Source organism: Rhinoderma darwinii, chromosome 2, assembly GCF_050947455.1.
Source record: "Rhinoderma darwinii isolate aRhiDar2 chromosome 2, aRhiDar2.hap1, whole genome shotgun sequence".
Classification (NCBI taxonomy): Eukaryota; Metazoa; Chordata; class Amphibia; order Anura; family Rhinodermatidae; genus Rhinoderma; species Rhinoderma darwinii.
The window spans coordinates 200,953,234-200,978,434 of record NC_134688.1 but is presented as its reverse complement, the minus strand read 5'-3'; the positions used below and the strand labels follow the sequence as shown (position 1 = coordinate 200,978,434).

The window sequence follows — 25,201 nt, the reverse complement described above, 5'->3', positions numbered from 1 at the left end:
AGATAGTGCCATACACAGTGCCCTGTAGATAGTGTCATACACAGCGCCCCAGTATATAGTGCCATACATAGTTCCCCCAGTAGAGAGCGTCACACGCAGTGCCTCCTGTAAATAGTGTCACACAGTGCCTCTTGTAAATAGTGCCACAAAGTGCCCCCTGTAGATTGTGCGACACACAGTGCCCCCGGTAGAAAGTGATTCAAGACCCCTACATTCAGAACTCAAACCAGACTAAAAAACAAAATTGACTCACCTCTTCTTGCTCCTCTTCTGTCCCGGGCAACATCTCCGCTGCACTGGATCCTGATGCTGACACTGAACTCAGGGTCTTGTCGCCGTCCAGTTGCAGGATGTAGATGCCTACAATTGTTATGTACATGTACTAGTCAAATATACCAAACAGCAATGGTTATAGTCAGCAGAGGGTCCACATAATAGAAAAGTTTGTTCCTCCCATCATCTCCATCAGCTAATTTGACAAAAGCAGAAACTTTGTGATAGAAGATCTCACTTGTGGCAAATGTGACAATTTTTGTTGGTCAATTAAAATCCATTAGTTATTGCAAGCCATGAGAATTAGTGCTAACCCTGGTATTTATGTAAAAAAAAGGGGGCACAATACTGTAACTTTTGGGTTAGAGATATCTGAGTTGCCATTTTGTCGTTTTCAGATTAGTTTTGTTTATTTGTAACAGAAACAGATTCAACTCTAAATTTCAATATACTCTTTATTATGTGCTACATTTGTATCTTGGTTGTATCATATGCATGTTGTGTAGGATTGTGTTTGGCATTTTGATATCTGTCTTGAGAAATGCAGTGAACTTGGTATATAAAGATTCATAGACTGACAAGTGCTTTCGACTTTACCATTTTAAGACAAGACAAACATTTCTTACATGTCTAAGTCAATAAAAAGTAATAAAATCTCATGATGAAGTTTGCCATCTGCCCTGCATATCAACTGCAGTTTGCTAATCCAGACAAGATCTGAGCTAGTCATCAGCATTTTCTTCAGCAGGAAAATAAATGGAATATCAAACAGAATGTACACAGAAGCTTTTTGCAGAGTTATAAAATCATGAATGATAGAAGAACAGGTCTCAGAAGTAGAAAGTTACCAGCTGCAGAAATGTTATATTTGTTTGAAAGGGATTCCTGACATCGAGAACTTTTTATTCTTGTATTAAAATGTCTGGGTACAAAATTAAACGCGTGAATGTTCAAATGTTATATTAAAGTGTAGGATCACTTTAGTAAACCTATATCAATGTATCAGGAACTTGCATAATTAGCAATTCAAGGATGTATTATTTATATGTATTATTCCCTTTACCACGGATTTACCATCCTTTTCCCGGACTGTAGGGGGCATCACTTCTGGTGTCTCAGGCAGCAAAACGGCTGAATGTCCTTTAATAGTGGGATTAATCAGGTAGTAAAGAAAAGAAACAATGAGGAAGTCAAAATCCAGCAGCTTCAATATAAGCCTATGAACAGATATATGCCGTTTTTCAGCAGTCTGTCGCTGCGCCATAGGCAAAATATAGTTTGCTATGAACAGAAGACTGCTTGCTGCATATTCACCAGAGACCTCCAAGCTTATAAGAATGATCCTGCATTTAAACGTAGCAATTCCTATACTAAAAATAGATCAAGAAATATTTGCATTATCAATTATACGTTTACAAATATATATATTTTTTTGTTAATCAGATCTGTGATAACCAAGAGGGAGTATATTGTTATATTGTATATATAGTTACATAGGTTAAAAAAAAAACCCACAGGTCTATCAAGTTCAACCTTTCCCAATCAATGAATTGTCATTTATTGCTAGATTAATTATAACCCTCCATGCTATTCATCAGTAAATAATAATCTAGCCTTTTGATAAATGAGGACATAGAATCTGCCATTACTGCCTCTTGAAGTAAGGCATTCCATAGTTTGACTACTCTAACTGTAAAGAACCCTTTCGTATATTGATGTCTGAAACATCTTTCTTCCATGCACAATGAATGTAAAGTCCTATGTGGAAAGAACAGATTATGTGCTAGTTCTTTGTATTGACGACACATATTCTATGTATGTAAAAGAGACATAATTTGACACACAACCATGGCAAACCTGCCCAATAAAGCCTGGACTATGTGATAACTTTAGGCTAAATTCCCATCTCGTTTTTACTATGTGTTAGGCATAAGCATATGGCAAAAGTATCCATAGCACTTAAAGAGGCTCTGTCACCAGATTTTGCAACCCCTATCTCCTATTGCAGCAGATCGGCGCTGCAATGGAGATAAGAGTTACGTTTTGTTGTTTTTTTAAACGAGCATTTTTGGCCAAGTTATGACCATTTTTATATTTATGTAAATGAGGCTTTCTAAAGTACAACTGGGCGTGTATTGTGTTCGTTACATCGGGGCGTTTTTACTTCTTTTACTAGCTGGGCGTTGTGTATAGAAGTATCATCCAATGGTCATAACTTGGCCAAAAATGCTCGTTTTAAAAATAAAAAAAAACGTTACTCTTATCTCCATTGCAGCGCCGATCTGCTGCAATAGGAGATAGGGGTTGCAAAATCTGGTGACAGAGCCTCTTTAAATGACCTGATAAATGCTAAAAGTGTGTCCTTTTGGCATAGGTTTAATTGCTATGCATAGGCATACATTTTTTTCACTGTATTGAAAAGCATTTGCACCTTTCAATACAAAGGGATCCCGGAAAGAAACGTATACCGCCCAGTATACGTTTTTTTATACAATGGGAGTTTATGGGCAGTGTAGGCAACGGTATGGTATACAGTTGCATATGTGTAGGTATTTGTTCGACGTATACAGCAAGAGATTTTCCTTGCATATACGCAAAGCGTAGTGAAAAGAAAATGTGTAAACAGAGCCTTAGTAGCACTTGCTGTGTGTCCGCTACATACCTTCATTCTGGTTGCTGAGCTTGTGGTACATTGTCATTTAGACAGGTTGAATTGTAAACATTCCCTTTGTACAGCGTGATTGGCTAATTTAAAGCTATCATGCAGGATTTACCCAGTAAATGAAAAACATATTAAATGACTACACAAAGGTGACTGATAATATTCACTATCTGTTATGCTTGTATTTTACGTGTGAACCGGCCTAAGGGACTCAACCTATCATTTAGGATCCTGTCCTAAATCCCATTATGCCGAATTTGGCTGAATTGTCATTTTGTCACAGTCTTGGTTCTAATTCTACATTTTGCCCATAATTTTTGTGTCTATAACTATTTCATATCCTATGGGGGGGGGTTTTATCAATAAAATTAGTGACTATCATTGTCTAGTATCATTGTATAGTAATGGTAAATAGTAATGTAGTAACAGTTCCACTTCTGATTCACATCCCATGCACACGACCGTGCCCGTAATCACGGACACAGCCGGCTACGGACCGCGGTCCGTATTTGTGGGCCGTGCTCCCATTATAAAGTATGGGAGCACGGTCCGTAAAATAAAAAAATAGGACATGTCCTATTATTTACAGTAGGTTTCTACGGCTCGGTCACCTTCCCGTAAATATATGGGAAGGGTCTCCATCGGCCATAGAAATGAATGGGTCTGTAATTACGGACCGTAGTGGGGCCTCAGTGTTTTTAACTACTATTTGTAAACGTGCAGTACTGTTATCTTCCTCTGACTACAAGTAGCATATAATAAACATTGCTATATAATTACAAATAAAAAGTACAGTAGTTGTTTTTCTGCCATCAGACATATTGGCTGGGGGATTATTATTTTTTTGTTCAGATTTCTGTCCTTATCTTGACTGTTCTCTTGAAATGCTGATAACTTATAAATAGATATGTTCTAGTATTTTAGAACATATAGGAGGATGAGTGAGTGATGGGTGTAGAGCATCTTCCTAATATCACAGAATAAAAACCCGTGGAGGACATGATGATAGTTTCACTGCCTGCATCTGTCAGAGATAATCACATTACTAAGATTGTGATGAATCTAGTTTTGCAGTTACTAACACATTGGGAAGTATTCAGGTGTAGTATCTTCATGAGGTCATTTTAATGGCTGCATATTAGTATTGATATTGCACAATGGGAATATAAATTAAGTCAACTTTCATAAGTGTCAATAACTGGGAAAGAGTATGAAAACTAGAAGTCAGCTCTCTGGCGACATATGACAAGGAATGATGACTGTTATAGTTAAAATAAAGGTGGGGAATCAGGAAGGGTGAGAAACTAGTTCAACTGTCAGATATCTGTTTGCTTTTTCTCCTCAATCATTATTTTTATCACAATGAAATAAGCACAAATCTCCAAAAGTAGCACAATAGTAACATAATCTTATCCACAGTAACATTTACAGATGAATCATATTTATTCAATCACCAAATTATTGTCAAAGAAGACTCAAATAGAACCGGATCAGAACAGTGGTTCTGTAGATATTTTACTCGAAATAGTAAAAAGGATTGAAGGAAGTTGAGGCTAAACATGGGCGATAGAACATACATATGTTTAAAACATCATGGGAATGACAGTTAGGAGTAGGGCAGAGGGAAAAAGAGAACGTAAAAAAAAAAGAAACGAATGTGAGAGAAAATAAAATTTAATTTGCCTTTCTGGGTGTAGAGGATGCGGTGATTTACCTTTTGCAAAGGGTATATTCACATTTGGAGGGGCAGGGAAATTCTATTAGGATTGTCTACTTCGATTTTTCTAGTGCTTTTAATACAATTCGACCTGGTGTGCTGCGAGATAAAATGATCTTATGGGGGGTTGATCAAATAATTGTGAGTTGGGTTCTTAATTATTTAACTTCAAGGCCACAATGTGTTCGCTTAGGGCCATGTATGTCAGAGATACTCTTAAGTCATGTAGGGGCCTCGCAGGGAACTATTTTAGCGCCATTTCTTTTTTCGTTGTAGACTTCAGATTTTAGATATAATTTATCCACATGTCATTTACAAAAGTATTCAGATGATACGGTTGTGGTTGGTTGTATTGTTAAAAATGACGACCGCGAGTATAGAGAGCAGGCGGCGAAGTTCTGTGCATGGCCGAAGGAAAACTATTTGGAACTGAATGTGGGGAAAACAAAAGAGATGATAATTGAATTTAGTAAAAAGGAAAGCGAACCCGAGCAGGTTTAAATTAACGGTCAGTTTGTGTCAAGAGTAGATAATTATAAATACTTGGGTGTGTATATGGATAATAAACTGGACTGGAGGAAAAATTGTGATTTACTATACAAAAAGGGATGTAGCCGTTTGTATTTTTTGTGCCAATTAAGATAATTTAATCTGTGCGCTAATATGTTATATATGTTCTATAAATCAGTTGTGGAAAGTGCAATATTGTTTGCGGTGGTGTGCAGGTACGGCAATGTGCGGACTATGGATATTAATAAACTAAACAAGTTGATTAAGAAGGGAAGTAGTGTTATTGGAAGGAAAGTGGAACCTGTTAGTGTGTTGGCGGATCAACGGATTTTAAAAAAGTTTAGGAAAATAAGTATGTGTCCTGAACATCCTCTGTTTACCTATGTACATGCTTAACGTAGTACATTCAGTAATAGATATATTCAGTTTAAGTGTTTGAAAGATAGATAGGTTGCTGTTGTTTTATTTAATGAAAGCCTTTGAAGTAATTAGGACAGTATGTGACTTTATTTTTTTTATTGTTTACAACTTTTTAATGATACTTAATGTATTATAATGTATGTATTATGTTATACGTCAAATGTTTCGTGGTTATTGTATAATTGTTTGTTTTTGTAGAGCAATACAATGACTAATTAATTTCCCTTCGGGGATCAATAAAGTCTATCTTATCTTATCTTAATGACTATGGATATCATAAACCTGTGAGAAATTAAGAGAGTATATGTGGATGGGCATATCCGATCCATGGGAGCCATATCTTTTGAAATTTATTATGGGAGTCAAGGAAAATACTGAAGTTTTTCATTAAGGCCTCAAGCACATGGCTGTGCCCGTAATCACAAGCCACGATTGCGGGCACGGCCGGACACGGGCACCTGCCTACATTTTTGGCCTGTGCTCTAAAACAAAGTATGGGAGAACGGACCGTAAAAAGCAAAAGATAGGACATGTCCTATCTTTTGCGGTACACTTCTACGGCCCGGACACCTTCCTGTAAATAAACGGCAAGGTGTCAGTGGACAATAGAAGTGAATGGGTCCGTAATTGCGGATGGTAATCGCGGTCCACAATTACGGACGATTTTTACGGTCGTGTGCATGCGGCCTAAGATGTTATAAAATTGATTTTTACTTCATGGAAGGAAACATCTTTCTTTTCAGGAGTGTGTGATTGTTTATTTAGCAGCTAAGAGAAAAAAGTAAGTAATCTAAATTATGTAAGGCCTCTTGCACACGATTGTTGTGCCACTCGGGCCATTTTTTATGGCATCCGAGTGGCACCCAATAGTCTTCACGGACCCATTCACTTTGACGGGTGAATCGGGTCCGTGAAAATGGTCCGAGTCTCCGATCTGAGGAAAGATAGAATATGTTTTATCTTTCCTTGGATCACTGACGGCACTCGGACGGTGTGCATGAGCCGTAAGAGTAGACGGTTCAAGATGGAGCAAGGCTACTTTGGGGTCTTTGGGTACAATAAAAACAAACAGGCTCTAGATTAGGCAGAAAATTTAGCTCCAAAATCTGGTTAGCTTAGGACAGGACCACCAAGTGTGAACAACATTTTTTATTTAGGAAGATCCATGATAGCATGTGGCTGTAATGGCGGAAGGAGGTGAAGGGAACAAGTGAGCCCTAATCTACCCACCGCCCTGTCTCTGCCTACTTGCAACGACCCGCCCTAGGCGACGGGGTACAACTTGGCGGCGGTCCCTACGCTGACTAAGTGCAAGGGGATACAAACAGGGAACAAGCAAGGGAAGGGGTGGTAGCCCACGGAACACTGTGAGGGAAAGGAGTGGTGAACGAGCAGTCAGGATCAGGATGTATTCAAGTATACAAACGCAGAGCACGGAGCAGGAAGCAAGCCGGGGGCAGAGCGAAGCAGGATAAGCGGGAACTGAAGCAAGGCTGAAGCACGGCAGAAGCAGGCTGGAGCAAGGCAGCAGTGGGGCCAGGAAACCAGGAAGAATCACAAGCAATGAGGAAGAGAAAACGGCAGGTATAAATGGACAGGGGGCGGAGCTAACTCCGACTGACCAGGCCGCGATAGGCTCTCCCACTCCTGAGCCTGCCACCCTGATTGGTGGGAGCAGGTGTCAGTCTAAGAGGTCTGGCCTCAGGTGTCGATTGATTAATCCTGGGAGTATCCACAGACATAGTGCCTGGCAGATCCTTTACAGTGGCAGGATAATTTGACACTGCATGAACTACGCAACTTGGGACCCTGAACCATTGAATAAAAACGCTATATGCCGTTTCCATAGTGGTATCATCAATGAAGCAATGAGAAACCAAATCTAATAAGGGAACGTCAGTCAGCCTTATCAATGGTTGTACCTAGGTCTTGATGCCATTTATTAACATATATGTATGGGGAAGTCGTAGGGAGAGACAAAATTAATTTATAAAGAAGGGAAATTAGACCTCTCGAATGTGAAGAGAGATTTGAGATCATGTCCGTTACAGTGTACAGAGGAGATACAATTTTTAAGTTGTAGATATCGTAATATTTCACCACTTGAGGCGCAATTGGCTGCTTTGTCTCCTCAAAAGAGAGGATCCATCAGTGAGATGAGTAAAGTAAGTGGCATACCTTCTTGAGTTCATTAGATCACCACCAGCAAAAGTCTGCATCATTTTTAGAGCCCGGGAAAAAAGGAGGTTATTTCAGAGATGTCATAAATGTCAGATAGATGCGGGTCCCACCTCTGAGACACAAACTTATCTCTAGAACAGGGTCCCGTAAGCCCCTTTCTAGCTTTTTGTGCTCACATTGACTCCAAGCCACTTCCTGATTACATCGTCGGGACATATTCAGGAGTTTCGATAACAGCGTAACTCGCTGAGCTACGCAGTTTCCGTAACTCCCATAGTAGTGAATAGCAGTTACGGAAGGAACGCAGCATGCTAGCTACCCTGTTTCCGTAATTACTATTCAGTTCTATGGGCGCTACGGAAACAGCTTAGCTCAGCGAGTTAAGGGTCAGTGTCACGATCTGTGGGTATGTGGACCCACTAGGCCGCACTGCCGTAGCGGAGAAGCAGCTGGCCAAACAATGGTGTAACAAGTCTATACAAAGTCCAACGACAAGGGTACCTGCAATAGTCCAGACAGTAGCAGCGGCTTAGGCACAGATGGTACTTTGATGACAGGTGATGCAAAACATGACAGGAGGTACCAGGCGAGGCAGATGATACCAGACATGGTGTAGCAGATGGCACAACACGACTCCAACACTAGAGAGGGCACAGGAACAAATACAGCACCGGATACAGGATACAGGTAGCAGGGCATCGGAACACTGGGAACATGATACAACTAAGGGACCATTTGCAAGACTAACATAGAAATACAAACAATGCTCAGGCAAGGAGTGAAAGTGCAGCGCCCTTTTATAGTCCAGGGTGATCTGGGGATTAGTTAATTTTTTGCATGTGCGCACGATGGCCCTTTAAGGCTAGGAACGAGTTTGTGCGTGCACCCTAATGGTCACTGCAGGGCAGGACAGCCGCATGTGATGGCGTCTCCAGGGATGGAGACGTTGGCAGGATAAGAGGGGTCTGCGGTCGCGGCCGTCAGCAGATAAGGGGAGGCGGCAGTCCACAACCGCGGCCGTTGCAATCAGTAAGTGGCCGGTAGGCAGCGTGAGCACAAAAAGCTAGAACGGGGTTTAGGGGACCCCGTTCTCGAGATAGGTGCGGGTCCCAGAGGTGGGACCCGCATCTATCTGACATTTATGACATATCCTGTGTATGTGTAATAAATGTCCATGGTGGGAAAAGCCCTTCAAGTGATAACTGTACAGTCATCTATTTTGTTTTTTTCTGACTTGAACTCGTTTAACTTACCGGGGACTGGGGGTGCATTGATTCTGTAAATGTTGCACAGAAATTGTATTATCTTGACAAATCTCAATCTAATGTTTTCCAGCAGACTTTATCATTCAGCTTTGGCCTGTATATTGGTGTTGTTACAATGTCATGTGAATCCTTAGTTGATGAATGAAAGATAGATAGATAGATAGATAGATAGATAGATAGATAGATAGATAGATAGATAGATAGATAGATAGATAGATAGATAGATAGATAGATAGATAGATAGGGATGGATGAATAGATATATCTTATATAGCACCCTGTATACCAACTGCTACTGTGGCACCCTCCCCTACTCACATCCTTTACCCAAACTACTACTCATTATTGCCACTTGGTGAATCATACCTTACCCGCACACGTTACTACTCCACTGGATCTAGTGTGCAGAAATCTCATCTGACAAAGCAACAATGTTATTGGAATATCCATGGTGATTGCGACCATGCCAGATTGCACTTTCTGTGTATAAGTAATTATATTTCCAAAATATATATATTGCAATTTACAATGGCTTTTTATTGAGTTTGCAACTATGGATGTAGCCATCTTTATCTTGACTCTGATAACTTGTTGCAGGGTGATATCACACAACAAAAGCCATTGAAAAAGTTAAGATAAAGGATCTTGCCACTGTATTTAATGCGTTAAAAGTCAAGATAAAGACGGCTACATCTACATGTCTGATTATACTAATTGCACATAATTAATTTAATTTGTAAAATACATACAGTGAAGGAAATAAGTATTTGATCCCTTGCTGATTTTGTAAGTTTGCCCACTGTCAAAGTCATGAACAGTCTAGAATTTTTAGGCTAGGTTAATTTTACCAGTGAGAGATAGATTATATATAAAAAAAAAAAAAAAAATCACATAGTCAAAATTATATATATTTATTTGCATTGTGCACAGAGAAATAAGTATTTGATCCCCTACCAACCATTAAGAGTTCAGCCTCCTCCAGACCAGTTACACGCTCCAAATCAACTTGGTGCCTGCATTAAAGACAGCTGTCTTACATGGTCACCTGTATAAAAGACTCCTGTCCACAGACTCAATTAATCAGTCTGACTCTAACCTCTACAACATGGGCAAGACCAAAGAGCTTTCTAAGGATGTCAGCGACAAGATCATAGACCTGCACAAGGCTGGAATGGGCTACAAAACCATAAGTAAGACGCTGGGTGAGAAGGAGACAACTGTTGGTGCAATAGTAAGAAAATGGAAGACATACAAAATGACTGTCAATCGACATCGATCTGGGGCTCCATGCAAAATCTCACCTCGTGGGGTATCCTTGATCCTGAGGAAGGTGAGAGCTCAGCCGAAAACTACACGGGGGGAACTTGTTAATGATCTCAAGGCAGCTGGGACCACAGTCACCAAGAAAACCATTGGTAACACATTACGCCGTAATGGATTAAAATCCTGCAGTGCCCGCAAGGTCCCCCTGCTCAAGAAGGCACATGTACAGGCCAGTCTGAAGTTTGCAAATGAACATCTGGATGATTCTGAGAGTGATTGGGAGAAGGTGCTGTGGTCAGATGAGACTAAAATTGAGCTCTTTGGCATTAACTCAACTCGCCGTGTCTGGAGGAAGAGAAATGCTGCCTATGACCCAAAGAACACCGTCCCCACTGTCAAGCATGGAGGTGGAAACATTATGTTTTGGGGGTGTTTCTCTGCTAAGGGCACAGGACTACTTGACCGAATCAATGGGAGAATGGATGGAGCCATGTACCGTCAAATCCTGAGTGACAACCTCCTTCCCTCCACCAGGACATTAAAAATGGCTCGTGGCTGGGTCTTCCAGCACGACAATGACCTGAAACATACAGCCAAGGCAACAAAGGAGTGGCTCAAAAAGAAGCACATTAAGGTCATGGAGTGGCCTAGCCAGTCTCCAGACCTTAATCCCATCGAAAACTTATGGAGGGAGCTGAAGATCCGAGTTGCCAAGCAACAGCCTCGAAATCTTAATGATTTACAGATGATCTGCAAAGAGGAGTGGGCCAAAATTCCATCTAACATGTGTGCAAACCTCATCATCAATTACAAAAAACGTCTGACTGCTGTGCTTGCCAACAAGGGTTTTGCCACCAAGTATTAAGTCTTGTTTGCCAAAGGGATCAAATACTTATTTCTCTGTGCACAATGCAAATAAATATATATAATTTTGACTATGTGATTTTCTGTTTTTTTTTAAATATAATCTATCTCTCACTGGTAAAATTAACCTAGCCTAAAAATTCTAGACTGTTCATGTCTTTGACAGTGGGCAAACTTACACGAAGCACGAGCGAAACGCGCGTCCGGTCAAGCAGAGGTCCCCCTTCCTGGTCCGGATCTCCTATTCATCTTGTACCATGTAGGTGTAGGTACATTGCTCAGTGTGCTATATGTACTTAGGACTGCATTCTAGATTTTTTTACTATTTACACTATGTATACGTGTCCATCTGTGCAAATGTATTATGCCTAGCACTTGCTTTAATAGTTTATACTTATGCACTTTAGCTGTATATAGGAGACGATTGTGACCATATTTTACTATCTGGGGGTCGCTCTGCTTTTTTGTTCGGATTCCATTCTTGTTCGAGGTTTATGGTATTTTAATATATTAATTGTTTGTTTGTTGTCTCTGTGTCTAAATTAACTTCAATAAAGACTGTTTGTACTTTTCCAATTATCTGGTCGTGACTTGTTTCTTCTTCTGGGCTTGTTATCTAGTCACTAGGACCACTAGTATATATTGGGGTATTGTTCGGTTTGCTAAGAGGTTAGAGTCAGACTGATTAATTGAGTATGTGGACAGGAGTCTTTTATACAGGTGACCATGTAAGACAGCTGTCTTTAATGCAGGCACCAAGTTGATTTGGAGCGTGTAACTGGTCTGGAGGAGGCTGAACTCTTAATGGTTGGTAGGGGATCAAATACTTATTTCTCTGTGCGCAATGCAAATCAATATATATAATTTTGACTATGTGATTTTCAGTTTTTTTTAATATAATCTATCTCTCGCTGGTAAAATTAACCTAGCCTAAAAATTCTAGACTGTTCATGTCTTTAACAGTGGGCAAACTTACAAAATCAGCAAGGGATCAAATACTTATTTCCTTCACTGTATATATATATATATATATATATATATATATATATATAATAACAATACATAGCGTATACTTTCTGTTACCTATATGCAAGTCATTATTGCCACCTCAGAACTTTAGGGATTGGACCACTAAACCACAGGACAAAATGTACTATAGCATTAAACCTATTAAAAAATGAATAGCTGACTCCGGAGTTTTGTAATGTAGTAATACAAGTCACAGCGGTGTATGAGAAAGTGTCATATTTTAGTCTGTCCTCTGATGTTTGACTTTGTCAGTGGTATCGTTTGTTGGTCTGTAATAACTGCCTGTATCCTCATTGACTTAAACGGGATTGTCTCATCATGGAAAACACCTTTAATCTGAGAGCTTCTGCACCCCCTAGACTCCCAGAAAAAAGCTGATTTTGTCAGAGGAAGATTCAGCCGGCTATGCGTTTCCTCTGAGTGGCTATCTATGTAACACATGCATGGCTTGAGTCTGCCAGATCGAGAGCCGCTACTTGTCAGCAGATCTCCACTCTGACTCAGAGAGGCCTCCTAAGCAGTGGATCTCTTTATATAACATTCATATTCCATAATAGGGCTTATGGACAGTGATTTTTTTTTTATATGCCAGCAACAATTAGCATGTGATCATAGATGTATACAGTGGTTAAGGACCCACAAATGATAGTCCTTTAGTAAACATAGTGGGACAGATTTACTATTCAAATTAAGCCAGAACTCTGGCACATATGCTGTGCGTTACATTTATAAACTGTTTAATTCACCTTTTTCTCCACGCTCGACAACAGGTGTGGATCAACGCGAAAGGGAAGTTGTCTAGTAGAGCTTAAATTCACTACAGTGGAACAAAAATGCCCCAACATGTTGCCGCAAAAAAGCTGGCATAAACGAAGCCAATTAATAGGTGGTAAAAGGAAGAGAAATGTGTCTAGCATGTCTAGCTAAAGGCGTCACATTTGACATACACCGTGCACCACAATAAATTTGGCGCATTTTCTGACTGCTTGGTTTAAGTTTACAGTCTAAAACGTAGACAGTATTAGTAAATGGGACAAAAACATGCTTCTGTCATGTACAGTATGTCATGCTTAATACGTAGCAAAATTACTTCAGCCTTTGAAAGGGCCGTATATGAGAAATGCGCATCAATCACTTATAAATGCAAACACCTGCTGGAAAACTGACCTCAGATACAAAGATTTAGCACCACAAAAACATTTTAATGCACATTCATTATTGGAACATTCTACCTTGAAGAATATACACACAATTTTCCCAAAAGACAGTACTACTGGGAAGTTCTGAGCTGATTACCATTATACACTATGAGTGAGACAATTGAGGTTATTTGCTAAGACTTTTTTTTTGTTAAGCATGTCCAATCAATTTTCCACCTGGCGGAACACATTACAATCAGAAATGATTGTTGTGTCTCTACAGAAGCTCAGATCATCTGTAGGAGAATGTATTATCATTGCAAATGTGCATCAATGCCAGCTTTTCTCAAAAGTATAGACACCAGGAGTGTCGCTAGCACCAGACCTCCGGGGCCCAAGCCCCGAATCTTTGACCCGGTGCCCCGGATCCCCGGGCGACGGGTGCATCTACAAAAATAGTAACTGGGGCCTATGTAATAAAATACACAGGCCCCTGTTACTATAGTAATACCACCATACTTAGCCTCCTTCCCGAGCACAGGGTAATAATGGGGGTTAGTGTTAGTCTCTGCACCAGCTAACACTAATCCCCGCCTTAGTAATGGACGCTGTCAATCAGCCTGCGACCATTACTAAGGCGGTAGTAATAAAGTTTAAAAGAAAATACAAAGACATAGAAAAAATATTTTATTGCAATAAATCCCCCCCACACACAACCCTCATTAACCATTTTATTGAGAATAAAAAAAGCCGTCATCGAAGTAGTCCTCGAATCCGACGTAGTCCAATGACCGAACCTGTAAAAAAACAAAGCAAAAAAATAATTAGTAACTAGAGATGAGCAAACTTATGAAAAGTTCGGTTCGGCTAGTTTGCCGAATTTCACGAAAAAGTTCGATTCGGACCGAACTAGTCCTGACCGAACCTGTAATTTCCGTGCGCCGAGCATGGTACTGTTCAGGGTGCTGATAGAGTTAATGGGCTGCACTAACTCTTTCAGCAACCTTGACAGTACATGCTCGGCACGCGTAAAATACAATTTTAATGTAATAAAAAAATAAAATAAATACGTTCATACTTACATTCCTCCTGTCCGGCCTCCAGCGATGACGTTTCATCCATGTCGCCGCTGCAGCCAATCACAGGCTGTAGTGGCGGTCACGCACGTCAGGATGATGTCAGAAAGCCGGCCTCCAGGGATGACGCTTCATCCCACGTGACCGCCTCTGCAGCCAATCACAGGCTGCAGCGGCCTCTGCAGCCAATCACACGCTTCTCTACTGAAATACTCTGTGCTGCCTTAAACTCTGTGGACAGGTCAGGATCCTGTTTCTTTTAAATGCTGCTGGGGAACCCGCTCGATCCACTATATAAGGCTGCGCTACAGTGCAGCATTTAAAAGAAACAGGATCCTGACCTGTCCACAGAGTTTAAGACAGCACAGAGTATTTCAGGAGATGAGCGTGCAGATTCAGTGCTGCTGTGAACTCTGCTCTTACCATTACGTAGCTCTCAGTCTGTTACCTCTCCTCCACGCCTGTCCTCAATAACACCTTCACATGATTGGCAAGTCACCACGTAATGGTAAGAGCAGGGTTCACAGCAGCACAGAGTATTTCAGGAGATGAGCGTGCGGATCTTGTGCGGGGTGGTGACTTGCCAATCATCTGAAGGTGTTATTGAGGACAGGAGTGGAGGAGAGGTAACAGACTGAGCTACGTAATGGTAAGAGCAGAGTTCACAGCAGCACAGAGTATTTCAGGAGAGGAGCGTGTCAGACTGTGGTTTTTTAGGAGGAATAACGGAGGAGCGATATCTACACATTACAATTTTCTTAATCAACTATAGTTGATACTAACATTGTTATGATCACAAGTAGAATATTTAAACCATTACTATTGTACAATAAATGTGTGTGTGTATTCGACTTTACTAATAACAAGTCAGAGAACGACCATTTACATTTCAAATTAATTTACAATTCAACAATATCTCACAAACAATATTAATAATCTAAGTAAGAACAACCAATAAATTATACTTTCTATTTTAGATTCTTGATTTTGTGTATTTATACTGGGTAATTATCACTAAAATGCTCAGGATCATTTGAATCGTAATGATAATTTCGATGTGTAAACAGGCCTTTTTCTCTGATGTAGCATAGGCATGGCTGTACAATACACAGGTTATAATTTCTGGAGTCCAGTGCGGTGAGGGGGTAGGTTACATTCCTGGAGCTCCATAAGCCCTTACCTATGGGGGATTTATCCCCCTACCATATGCTTTTGACAGGTGACACGAATGCTTAATTCAACTTGAACCAACCCTATAAAAGTACCTTAGTGCCTCCTCCCCCTCATTGTATTTTTTTTTATTGTCCTACCAATTGGTCATGGACAGGTGTTTTACCTCCGATTATTTTATTCCTTTCTACAGTTGGTTTTTGGGTAAGCTTAAGGTTTTTTTTGCACTTGTATTTATGCTTGTGATTTTCTTTTTATACTTTGTGCAGTACTTGTACTGGCTCTGCACTGACAGGGTATACTCAGCGGTGTGATTTTCAGCTTATTTTCTAGAGGCATAACTGCTGTTTGGGATCTTCCTTGCCTTTTTCGGCCAATGTGTTCAGCGGATGGGTGCCATAAGAGCTCCTGGTTTATGTGTGTACTGTCATTGGCGCACCTCCAGTGGCTTGCAGCGGCCAAGCGACCACTAAACATGTTCTAATCCTGTTATAGTCTTTTGCTGTATCTTTCAATAGTGGACACACAGCAAATTTAGGTGACTTTTATATTAGGCTTGGGTGTTCATTGTAGACTTTATTGTCAGTCAGTCAGTCAGTCACAACCCATAAAAATTCAAAGCTTGTGGCAGCCATGACATCTTCCTGCACTGAAAATAAAAAGACCGCAGCACACGTTGTTTCAAAGTATCAAAAAGTGTCAACAACTTTTATATCACCATAACAGACGGCGACGTTTCGACCCGAGTGTGGGTCTTCCTCAAGTTTCCTACACTGCTCGTAGTGGTCTCGCATGTGCAGTGTACAGTTTGCAAAACATAGTGGACACACGGCAGCCATCGATCCATTATGTCAGCCCATGGCATTTTCTATCAAAATAAGCTGGAATTTTGCTTCTCTTACACATGAGGTCAGTAAAGCATAGCCCTCCAAACCCTTGTCTTCTCTCTCTTGATTAGGAGGACTATATTAACCTCTTCTGTCTAAGAGGGATTTGATGTCTTGGGCAGCTCCCTTCTGTAATTTGCAGCTGGTGGTCAATTGTTAATCATTCTATACTGATTGTAAATTTGCGTATTCTGGAGTGATTTCGTTTTTGCTACCACCATGCTTATACTAGAAAAGTTGTCTAGTGAGGACTCGGGAGTCCCAGAGTGAGCTCTTCCAGGTATCACCAATTATCTTGCAGGAATGATGATGCGCTTCTTCTGCTGAGAAAAAGGGTTCCTCTAAAACCTTGTTTCCTGTGGAGCGAGTCAGCAAACTCATCAGATCAGCACACTCTGAGCTTTGCTTGTTTCTCAGTCGTTTGGTTCAAGCTCTATGGGCTATAATTATAGTAGAACATGGCTACATTATAGTTTTTTGTTGCCCTAAGAGACCGGTGTGTCTCTACAAACCTGCTCTCCATTCCTTCAATGGAACTTGCCGTGCTACAGGCAATGAGAGAATTTACTCTAACAAATGTAATAAAAGAGGGACCAGAAGATGAGTGGGGACTACTGTATATATCAATTCCCAAATATTCCTATTACTCCAACTGGATGCTAGGCTCAGAACTATTTTTTATCTGAGGTACCTCAATACCTTTTCAACGGGAATGGTTTGGTGAAATTCCTCATAGAGATGGGTGATTATATGGTTACTGTGGACATCAAAGACACCGATCTGCATGTCCTGGTAGCCCAAACCCACAGAGAATTCCTGAAACTAGCCATCAGGCAGGGGTCAAGGATCCGGCATTTCATGTTTCAAGACCTCTTTTTTTGTATAAGTGACAATGGTTTCAACCTGGGCAGAAGCGTATGTGGAAGAGTTCTCAGTGGTCCACATTCAAAGAGAACACAACATGGGGGAAGATTCTCTCAGTTTCAACAATTTCAGGCGACTGGTCCCTTTACCCCAGAGATGTTCGCCCATCTTGTTAATATATTGGGCCTACCAGAACTAGATTTGATGGCAATTAGAAAGCCAAAATATTAAAGAAGTTTTGCTCAATCTATTGTCACGACAGACTGTATGCCCTAGATGCCTTTTTCACCATTCTGTGGATTTTCCAGTTGGCTTATGTGTTCCTCCTGTGCTGTTGGTCGAAGGAGTCCAACACCAGACTGTACAGTTGGCACCATGCAGGCAGGCAGGTAATGTTATCCTGGCATTCGTCAAACCCAGACTTTTCCATCAGACTGCCAGATGAAAAAGAGTTATTTGTTACTCCACGGAACACGTTTCCACTGCTCCAGAGTCCAGTGGCTTTACACACTCCTTGCTTTACACCCTCCATCTGACGCTTGGCATTGGGCTTGGTGATGTAAGGCATGCATGCAGTTGCTCGGCCATGGAAACTTTTGCCCTGAAGCTCCCGACGCACAGTTTTTGTGTGGATATTAATGTCAGAGGAGGTTTGGAACTCTGCAGTTATTGAGTCAGTAAAGCGTTGGCGACTTTATGAACTATGCGCCTCAGCACTCAGTGAGCCCGCTTTGTAAATTTACATGGTCCGGTGCTTCCTAAATACTTCCACTGTGCAATAATACTAATCACAGTTGAGTTTTAATATCTAGGAGGGAAGAAATTTCATGAACTGACTGTTGCAACGGTGGCATTCGATTTGTAACGTCCGTGGTCGCTGACTGCAAACTCCTCCCATCCTGTCTACGCCCTTCTCTCCAGAGATGTCTGCACATGAGGCCGTCCTGTACCGCAGCCACCACTAGGGTGCGCTTGCGAGCTCAGTCCAGCCTTAAGGAGCCAGAGCGCACACATGTGTGAGATTGAGCTAATTTCTCCCAGATCACCCTGGACTATAAGAAGGGCTCTGCCCCTCCCTGCATTGCCTGAGCTTTGTTGTCGTTACCCTAGTCTGTCTTTGCAAATGGTCTTCTAAGTGTTTTACAGTTCCCAGTGTTTCCCGTTCCTGCTACCTGTAATTTGTATCCCGTTCTATCCTGTCCAAGTGCCATATTGAGTTGGAGTCGTGCTGCACTGAGTACCACGCCTGATATTATCTCTTGTAAATGTCTCTTATATTTTATATAAATGTCTATTTATGATGTTATTCACTTAATGAATGTAATTATGTGATCTTATGGAACACCTTATTTAAACCTCATGTTACACATTGTTGGAACTGCTTGAGAAAGGTCCGGATTGGGACTGAAACTTTGCACTTTGCCATATGGGTGAATAAAGCTTTTTCACTTTTTTTGATACCAAGATGTGGAGTGCTGCCTATTCTTTGAAATGATAGATAGATAGATAGATAGATAGATAGATAGATAGATAGATAGATAGATAGATAGATAGATAGATAGATAGATAGATAGATAGATAGATAGATAGATAGATGGATGGATGGATGGATGGATGGATGGATGGATGGATGGATGGATGGATGGATAGATAGATAGATAGATAGATAGATAGATAGATAGATAGATAGATAGATAGATAGATAGATAGATAGATAGATAGATAGATAGATAGATAGATAGATAGATAGATAGATAGACAGACAGACAGATGCACTATGGAAAAAATTGCTACTGCTATTAGTTATCCCGATCTTTAAACCCTTATAAAAACCATATGCAATCATTTGTACGTCTGAGATACATAAATTCATTGTGTAGTTATGAAACTTATCCTTTACTTATGTTCTATAATTCATATAATTTCATCTGCTATTTGATGGATTTCTCATTGGAGTTGTGAGGTATTTACACAGCAAATATGTTTACATGACATATTAAAAAACTGGGCCAAGATCTTATTTTATTTTATTTAATCACTGTAGATTTATTGATTCTTAAACCTGCATCTCCTTGTGCCAAGCATACTACAAATAGCAGATTTAATATTTTGCTCTGGAGAAATGCCATAAATATAGTTCACTTAGCAATAAGCAGACCTAAATATTTCTACTGGGTATATCAGGGAAACAGTAACAACATGGTATTTATATAGAAATGATAACACTCCTAGAAAACACTCTTATTTCTCAACCTGCATAACCGTCATGCATGATTACATGTTCTCATTTGTTTCTACTTTTGCGCATACTTGTTTGCTCGCTGTTTGCTTTTTTGGGGATACCCCAAGACAGTGAGATATAAAGTCATACAGTGCATACTATTCATTGGAATAATGCCAAACAGAGCAACAACAATATGGTAGCACTTGGTGTGTTCTTGTTATATAGGCAAACTTTTCATTGTAATTGTAAAATACCACTAATAGCTTATAAGTATGGCCAGTACTAGTCTAGACTGTCTCCTCGCCTGCACAGTAACGTTACTTAATTTAAGATGCTCGCTGATCGAATAAATGTCAAAAGCGGTCAGGTACAGGTTCATGTCTGAACCCTGCCGTTTGTGTGGGAGGTGTACCCAGTTTTTTTGAGTATTGGATGCTACAGGTGAAGGGCAATTGTGATCTTTCATAGCTATGCAGATGGCTTTGTAGTTACCTTGAAGAAGACAGGTTAGGGTATGTTCACATGCAGTGAGCAAAAACGTCTGAAAATACGGATCTGTTTTCAGGCGAAAACAGCTCCTGATTTTCAGACGCTTTTTTAACAACTCGCGTTTTTCGCTGCATTATTTACGGCCGTTTTTGGAGCTGTTTTTCAATGGAGTCAATGAAAAACGCCTCCAAAAACGTCCCAAGAAGTGTCCTGCACTTCTTTTGACGAGCCATCATTTTACGTGCTGTATTTTGACAGCGACGCGTAAAATAAAGGCTCGTGGGAACAGAACATCGTAATTCATGGGCAGATGTTTGTAGGCGTATTAGGTGCGTTTTTTCAGACATACTTCGAGGCGAAAAACGCCCGAATTACGTCTGAAACCACTGAGTGTGAACATACCCTTAGGATGATCAGCCCTAATAGACCATAATGGGTTATTAGCCTTATCACTGTAAATAAATATAGGATAACCGACTGGGGAAACCCTTTAAATAGTTTATGCATGATCCCATTTAAACATAAGTGGCTCCCTGGAGCTGCTTTTTATTTTTTTATTTTTTTGCATTCACTTTCGTTTGCATTTTGCAAATTCCACAAAGCTTTTTAAACTTTGCTTTATGCTGTCCCTTTCCTATAAAAATGCCCGCTCTAGTTTGATGTTACAATAAATAACACCATAGCTGTTAGCCCTGTTTTGACATAGCCTCTTTCACTAGAATTATCCCCATACAACATCAGTGGCATTCTTCTTTACCTTTCAACACCTTTTATTTTTATACCCTGGTGATTTAAAGATAAAAACTAATTATAACAATATAGGTTTGTACAGTAGGACCACACACTTAGAAACATATGCTGTGTAAGTAAGATTTTACCTTTACCACTTAATGGGGTAGCCTTAGGTCATAAAGGGCTGACATATGGTTTTTAGTTTAATGGCTTATAGAAAAATAGCAATTTGTTTTCTAGTGTTGTCCCTGCGTTTAAACGAGGCAATGTATTGCAAACAATAATAAAGGAAAAAGGCATTTTCTTTAGAGTTTAAGACTCCTGACACAGCATTTCATTGCCTGAGACCCTAAGGCTCACAGAGCAATAATATCTTGCTTCCCTAATTGCCACTCATCATTACATGTTGAAATAATCTCTTCTTCTTATACTTTCCCTCCTAGGTGTCCATTGATGAGCGCATCAGACAATTGCATGAAGCCCACAGGGATTTTGGCCCCACGTCTCAGCATTTCCTTTCCAGTAAGCATTTTAACTTCTGTTAATTAACCTGCATGCTTTATGGTTGATACAACTGTCCCATTTCACATGGTGAGATATCCCATATATATAGGACCGATTAATGTCAAATCACATTTCTGATAATAAAAGTGAACAACTGACAGGCAAGTTAAAGTGTATGTTCACAAATGCCAGAAGTCTAGCAAGCAAAATGGGGGAGCTGGAGGCCTTGATACTGGAAGAAAATATAGATATAGTTGGTGTTGCTGAAACATGGCTGGACTCTTCACATGACTGGGCTGTAAATCTACAGGGTTTTACACTTTTTCGTAAAGACAGGACAAATAGGAAAGGTGGTGGTGTATGTCTGTATGTGAGAAGTGATATGAAGGCGAGTGTGAAAGAGACAATAGTGGGTGAAGACTGTGAGGAGGTTGAAACCTTGTGGGTGGAACTAGAAAGGGAGGTAAACACTGAAAAAATTACTTTTGGTGTAATCTATAGACCCCCCAATATAACTGAGGAGATGGAAGGTCAGATATATAAACAGATGGAGCGGGCTGCACAGGCGGGTACTGTAGTGATAATGGGAGATTTTAATTTCCGGGATATTAATTGGTGTCATGGTTCGGCTTCAACTGCAAAGGGGAGACATTTCCTCAACCTGTTGCAGGAAAATTTTATGGGCCAGTTTGTGGAAGACCCGACTAGAGGTGAAGCTCTGTTGGATCTGGTCATTTCTAATAATGCAGATCTTGTTGGGAATGTCAATGTTCGTGAAAACCTCGGTAACAGTGATCATAATATAGTTACATTTTACCTATACTGTAAAAAACAAACGCAGGCTGGGAGGGCAAAAACATTTAATTTTAAGAAAGCCAATTTCCCCAGGATGAGGGCTGCAATTCAGGATATAGACTGGGAAGAACTAATGTCAAATAATGGAACAAATGATAAATGGGAGATTTTCAAATCTACTTTGAGTTATTATAGTGCAAAATTTATTCCTACAGGTAATAAGTATAAACGACTCAAATTAAACCCCACATGGCTTACACCTTCTGTGAAAGGGGCAATACATGACAAAAAAAGGGCATTTAAAAAATACAAATCTGAGGGTACAGCTGTAGCCTTTGTAAAATATAAAGAGCTTAATAAAATCTGTAAAAATGTAATAAAATTAGCAAAAATACAAAATGAAAGGCAGGTGGCCAAGGATAGTAAAACAAATCCTAAAAAATTCTTCAAGCATATAAATGCAAAAAAGCCAAGGTCTGAACATGTAGGACCCCTAGATAATGGTAATGGGGAGTTGATCACAGGGGATCAAGAGAAGGCAGAGTTACTAAATGGGTTCTTTAGCTCTGTATATACAACTGAAGAAAGAGCAGCTGATGTAGTCGGTGCCAGTGCTGTTAATATATCAGTTGATATACTGAATTGGATGAATGTAGATATGGTCCAAGCTAAATTAAATAAAATAAATGTGCACAAGGCTACGGGACCAGATGGGTTACACCCTAGAATTCTTAAAGAGCTTAGTTCAGTTATTTCTGTCCCCCTTTTCATAATATTCAGAGAATCTCTAGTGACTGGTATAGTGCCTAGGGACTGGCGCAGGGCAAATGTGGTGCCTATTTTCAAAAAGGGCTCTAGGTCTTCCCCGGGTAATTATAGACCAGTAAGCTTAACATCAATTGTGGGGAAAATGTTTGAGGGGCTATTGAGGGACTATATACAGGATTATGTGACAATAAATAGCATTATAAGTGACAGCCAGCACGGTTTTACTAAGGACAGAAGTTGTCAAACTAACCTAATCTGTTTTTATGAAGAGGTGAGCAGAAGTCTAGACAGAGGGGCCGCTGTGGATTTAGTGTTTTTGGACTTTGCAAAGGCATTTGACACTGTCCCCCATAGACGCCTAATGGGTAAATTAAGGACTATAGGTTTAGAAAATATAGTTTGTAATTGGATTGAGAATTGGCTCAAGGACCGTATCCAGAGGGTTGTGGTCAATGATTCCTTCTCTGAATGGTCCCCGGTTATAAGTGGTGTACCCCAGGGTTCAGTGCTGGGACCACTATTATTCAACTTATTTATTAATGATATAGAGGAAGGGATTAATAGCACTATTTCTATTTTTGCAGATGACACCAAGCTATGTAATATAGTTCAGACTATGGAAGATGTTCATGAATTACAGGCAGATTTAAACAAACTAAGTGTTTGGGCGTCCACTTGGCAAATGAAGTTTAATGTAGATAAATGTAAAGTTATGCATCTTGGTACCAACAACCTGCATGCATCATATGTCCTAGGGGGCGCTACACTGGCGGATTCACTTGTTGAGAAGGATCTGGGTGTACTTGTAAATCATAAACTCAATAACAGCATGCAGTGTCAATCAGCTGCTTCAAAGGCCAGCAAGATATTGTCGTGTATTAAAAGAGGCATGGACTCGCGGGACAGAGATGTAATATTGCCACTTTACAAAGCATTAGTGAGGCCTCATCTAGAATATGCAGTTCAGTTCTGGGCTCCAGTTCATAGAAAGGATGCCCTGGAGTTGGAAAAAATACAAAGAAGAGCAACGAAGCTAATAAGGGGCATGGAGAATTTAAGTTATGAGGAAAGATTGAAAGAATTAAACCTATTTAGCCTTGAAAAAAGAAGACTAAGGGGGGACATGATTAACTTATATAAATATATTAATGGCACATACAAAAAATATGGTGAAATCCTGTTCCTTGTAAAACCCCCTCAAAAAACAAGGGGGCACTCCCTCCGTCTGGAGAAAAAAAGGTTCAAGCTGCAGAGGCGACAAGGCTTCTTTACAGTGAGAACTGTGAATTTATGGAATAGCCTACCGCAGGAGCTGGTCACAGCAGGGACAGTAGATGGCTTTAAAAAAGGGTTAGATAATTTCCTAGAACAAAAAAATATTAGCTCCTATGTGTAGAAATTTTTCCTTCCCTTTTCCCTTCCCTTGGTTGAACTTGATGGACATGTGTCTTTTTTCAGCCGTACTAACTATGTAACTATGTAACTATGTAACTATGTAACTAATATATATATATATATATATATATATATATATATATATATATATATATATATATATATATTATATAGCCTGTTCTCTAATAATATTAGTTTGCACCCTTCATAAAAAAAATGCTGAGTGGCGAAGGTTGAGTAGAACGTCTCAATATAATAGGGTACTAACTTAAGATATCAATGTCTGGTTCAGCACAACAGAGACAGACATTTAGTGCTCCCTGAGTACTTTTTTTTTTTACAATTACTGATCTGAAAGCAAAAAGCATTTCTACTTTATTCTTTCATATAAAATAGGATGAAGGAACATTGACATGCTTCTTTGAATCTCTAAAACAATTATATCTTTAATCTGCAGCAATCCAGTTATCCAAATCCATTTTATGTTGCTTTTATAGAATCATGATTTTAGGGATCTTTTTATATTTTTACATTGTTTTTATTGTTTTCATCCCTTACAGCATTATTACAATATATCATTCTATGTACTTCGTCCAGATGCCATGTAATATAGATGTAATTAACATGTTTTATATCTAAAAGGACTCGCAGCTGCTTACATCATTGCTTACATCTTTGCTTACATCATTGCTTACATCATTGCTTACATAATTGCTTACCTCATTGCTTACATCATTGCTCCAAGCACAGCTGCTCACAGGAGCCAGACTCTATACAAGGATGGTAAACTGGAAACTTAGCGTGTTATTGTCCAGGGCTACTCTGCAGCAAACACAACCTAAATTCAGTCCATTCGTTTAGGTGAAAGCACATCGGATATGTATTTCTTGAACATGATAAACTCGTCCTTTCTATTTACAAGAAAAAAAAGGAAAGACATAGCTTTTCCTGCTGATGCTAAGCTGAGTTCACATA

At 39.9% G+C, this 25,201-nt stretch overlaps 1 protein-coding gene across 7 annotated transcripts in view; it reads left to right on the top strand.

Moving 5' to 3' along the window:
- DMD (dystrophin) overlaps positions 1-25,201 on the top strand; it is a 2,416,993-nt gene that overhangs the window by 2,042,529 nt on the left and 349,263 nt on the right. For all 7 annotated transcript variants that reach the window (XM_075852742.1, XM_075852740.1, XM_075852736.1 and 4 more), the window contains one exon: positions 21,208-21,286. In XM_075852742.1, coding sequence (XP_075708857.1) covers positions 21,208-21,286 — 79 coding nt within the window. The remainder of the gene's footprint in view (positions 1-21,207; positions 21,287-25,201) is intronic.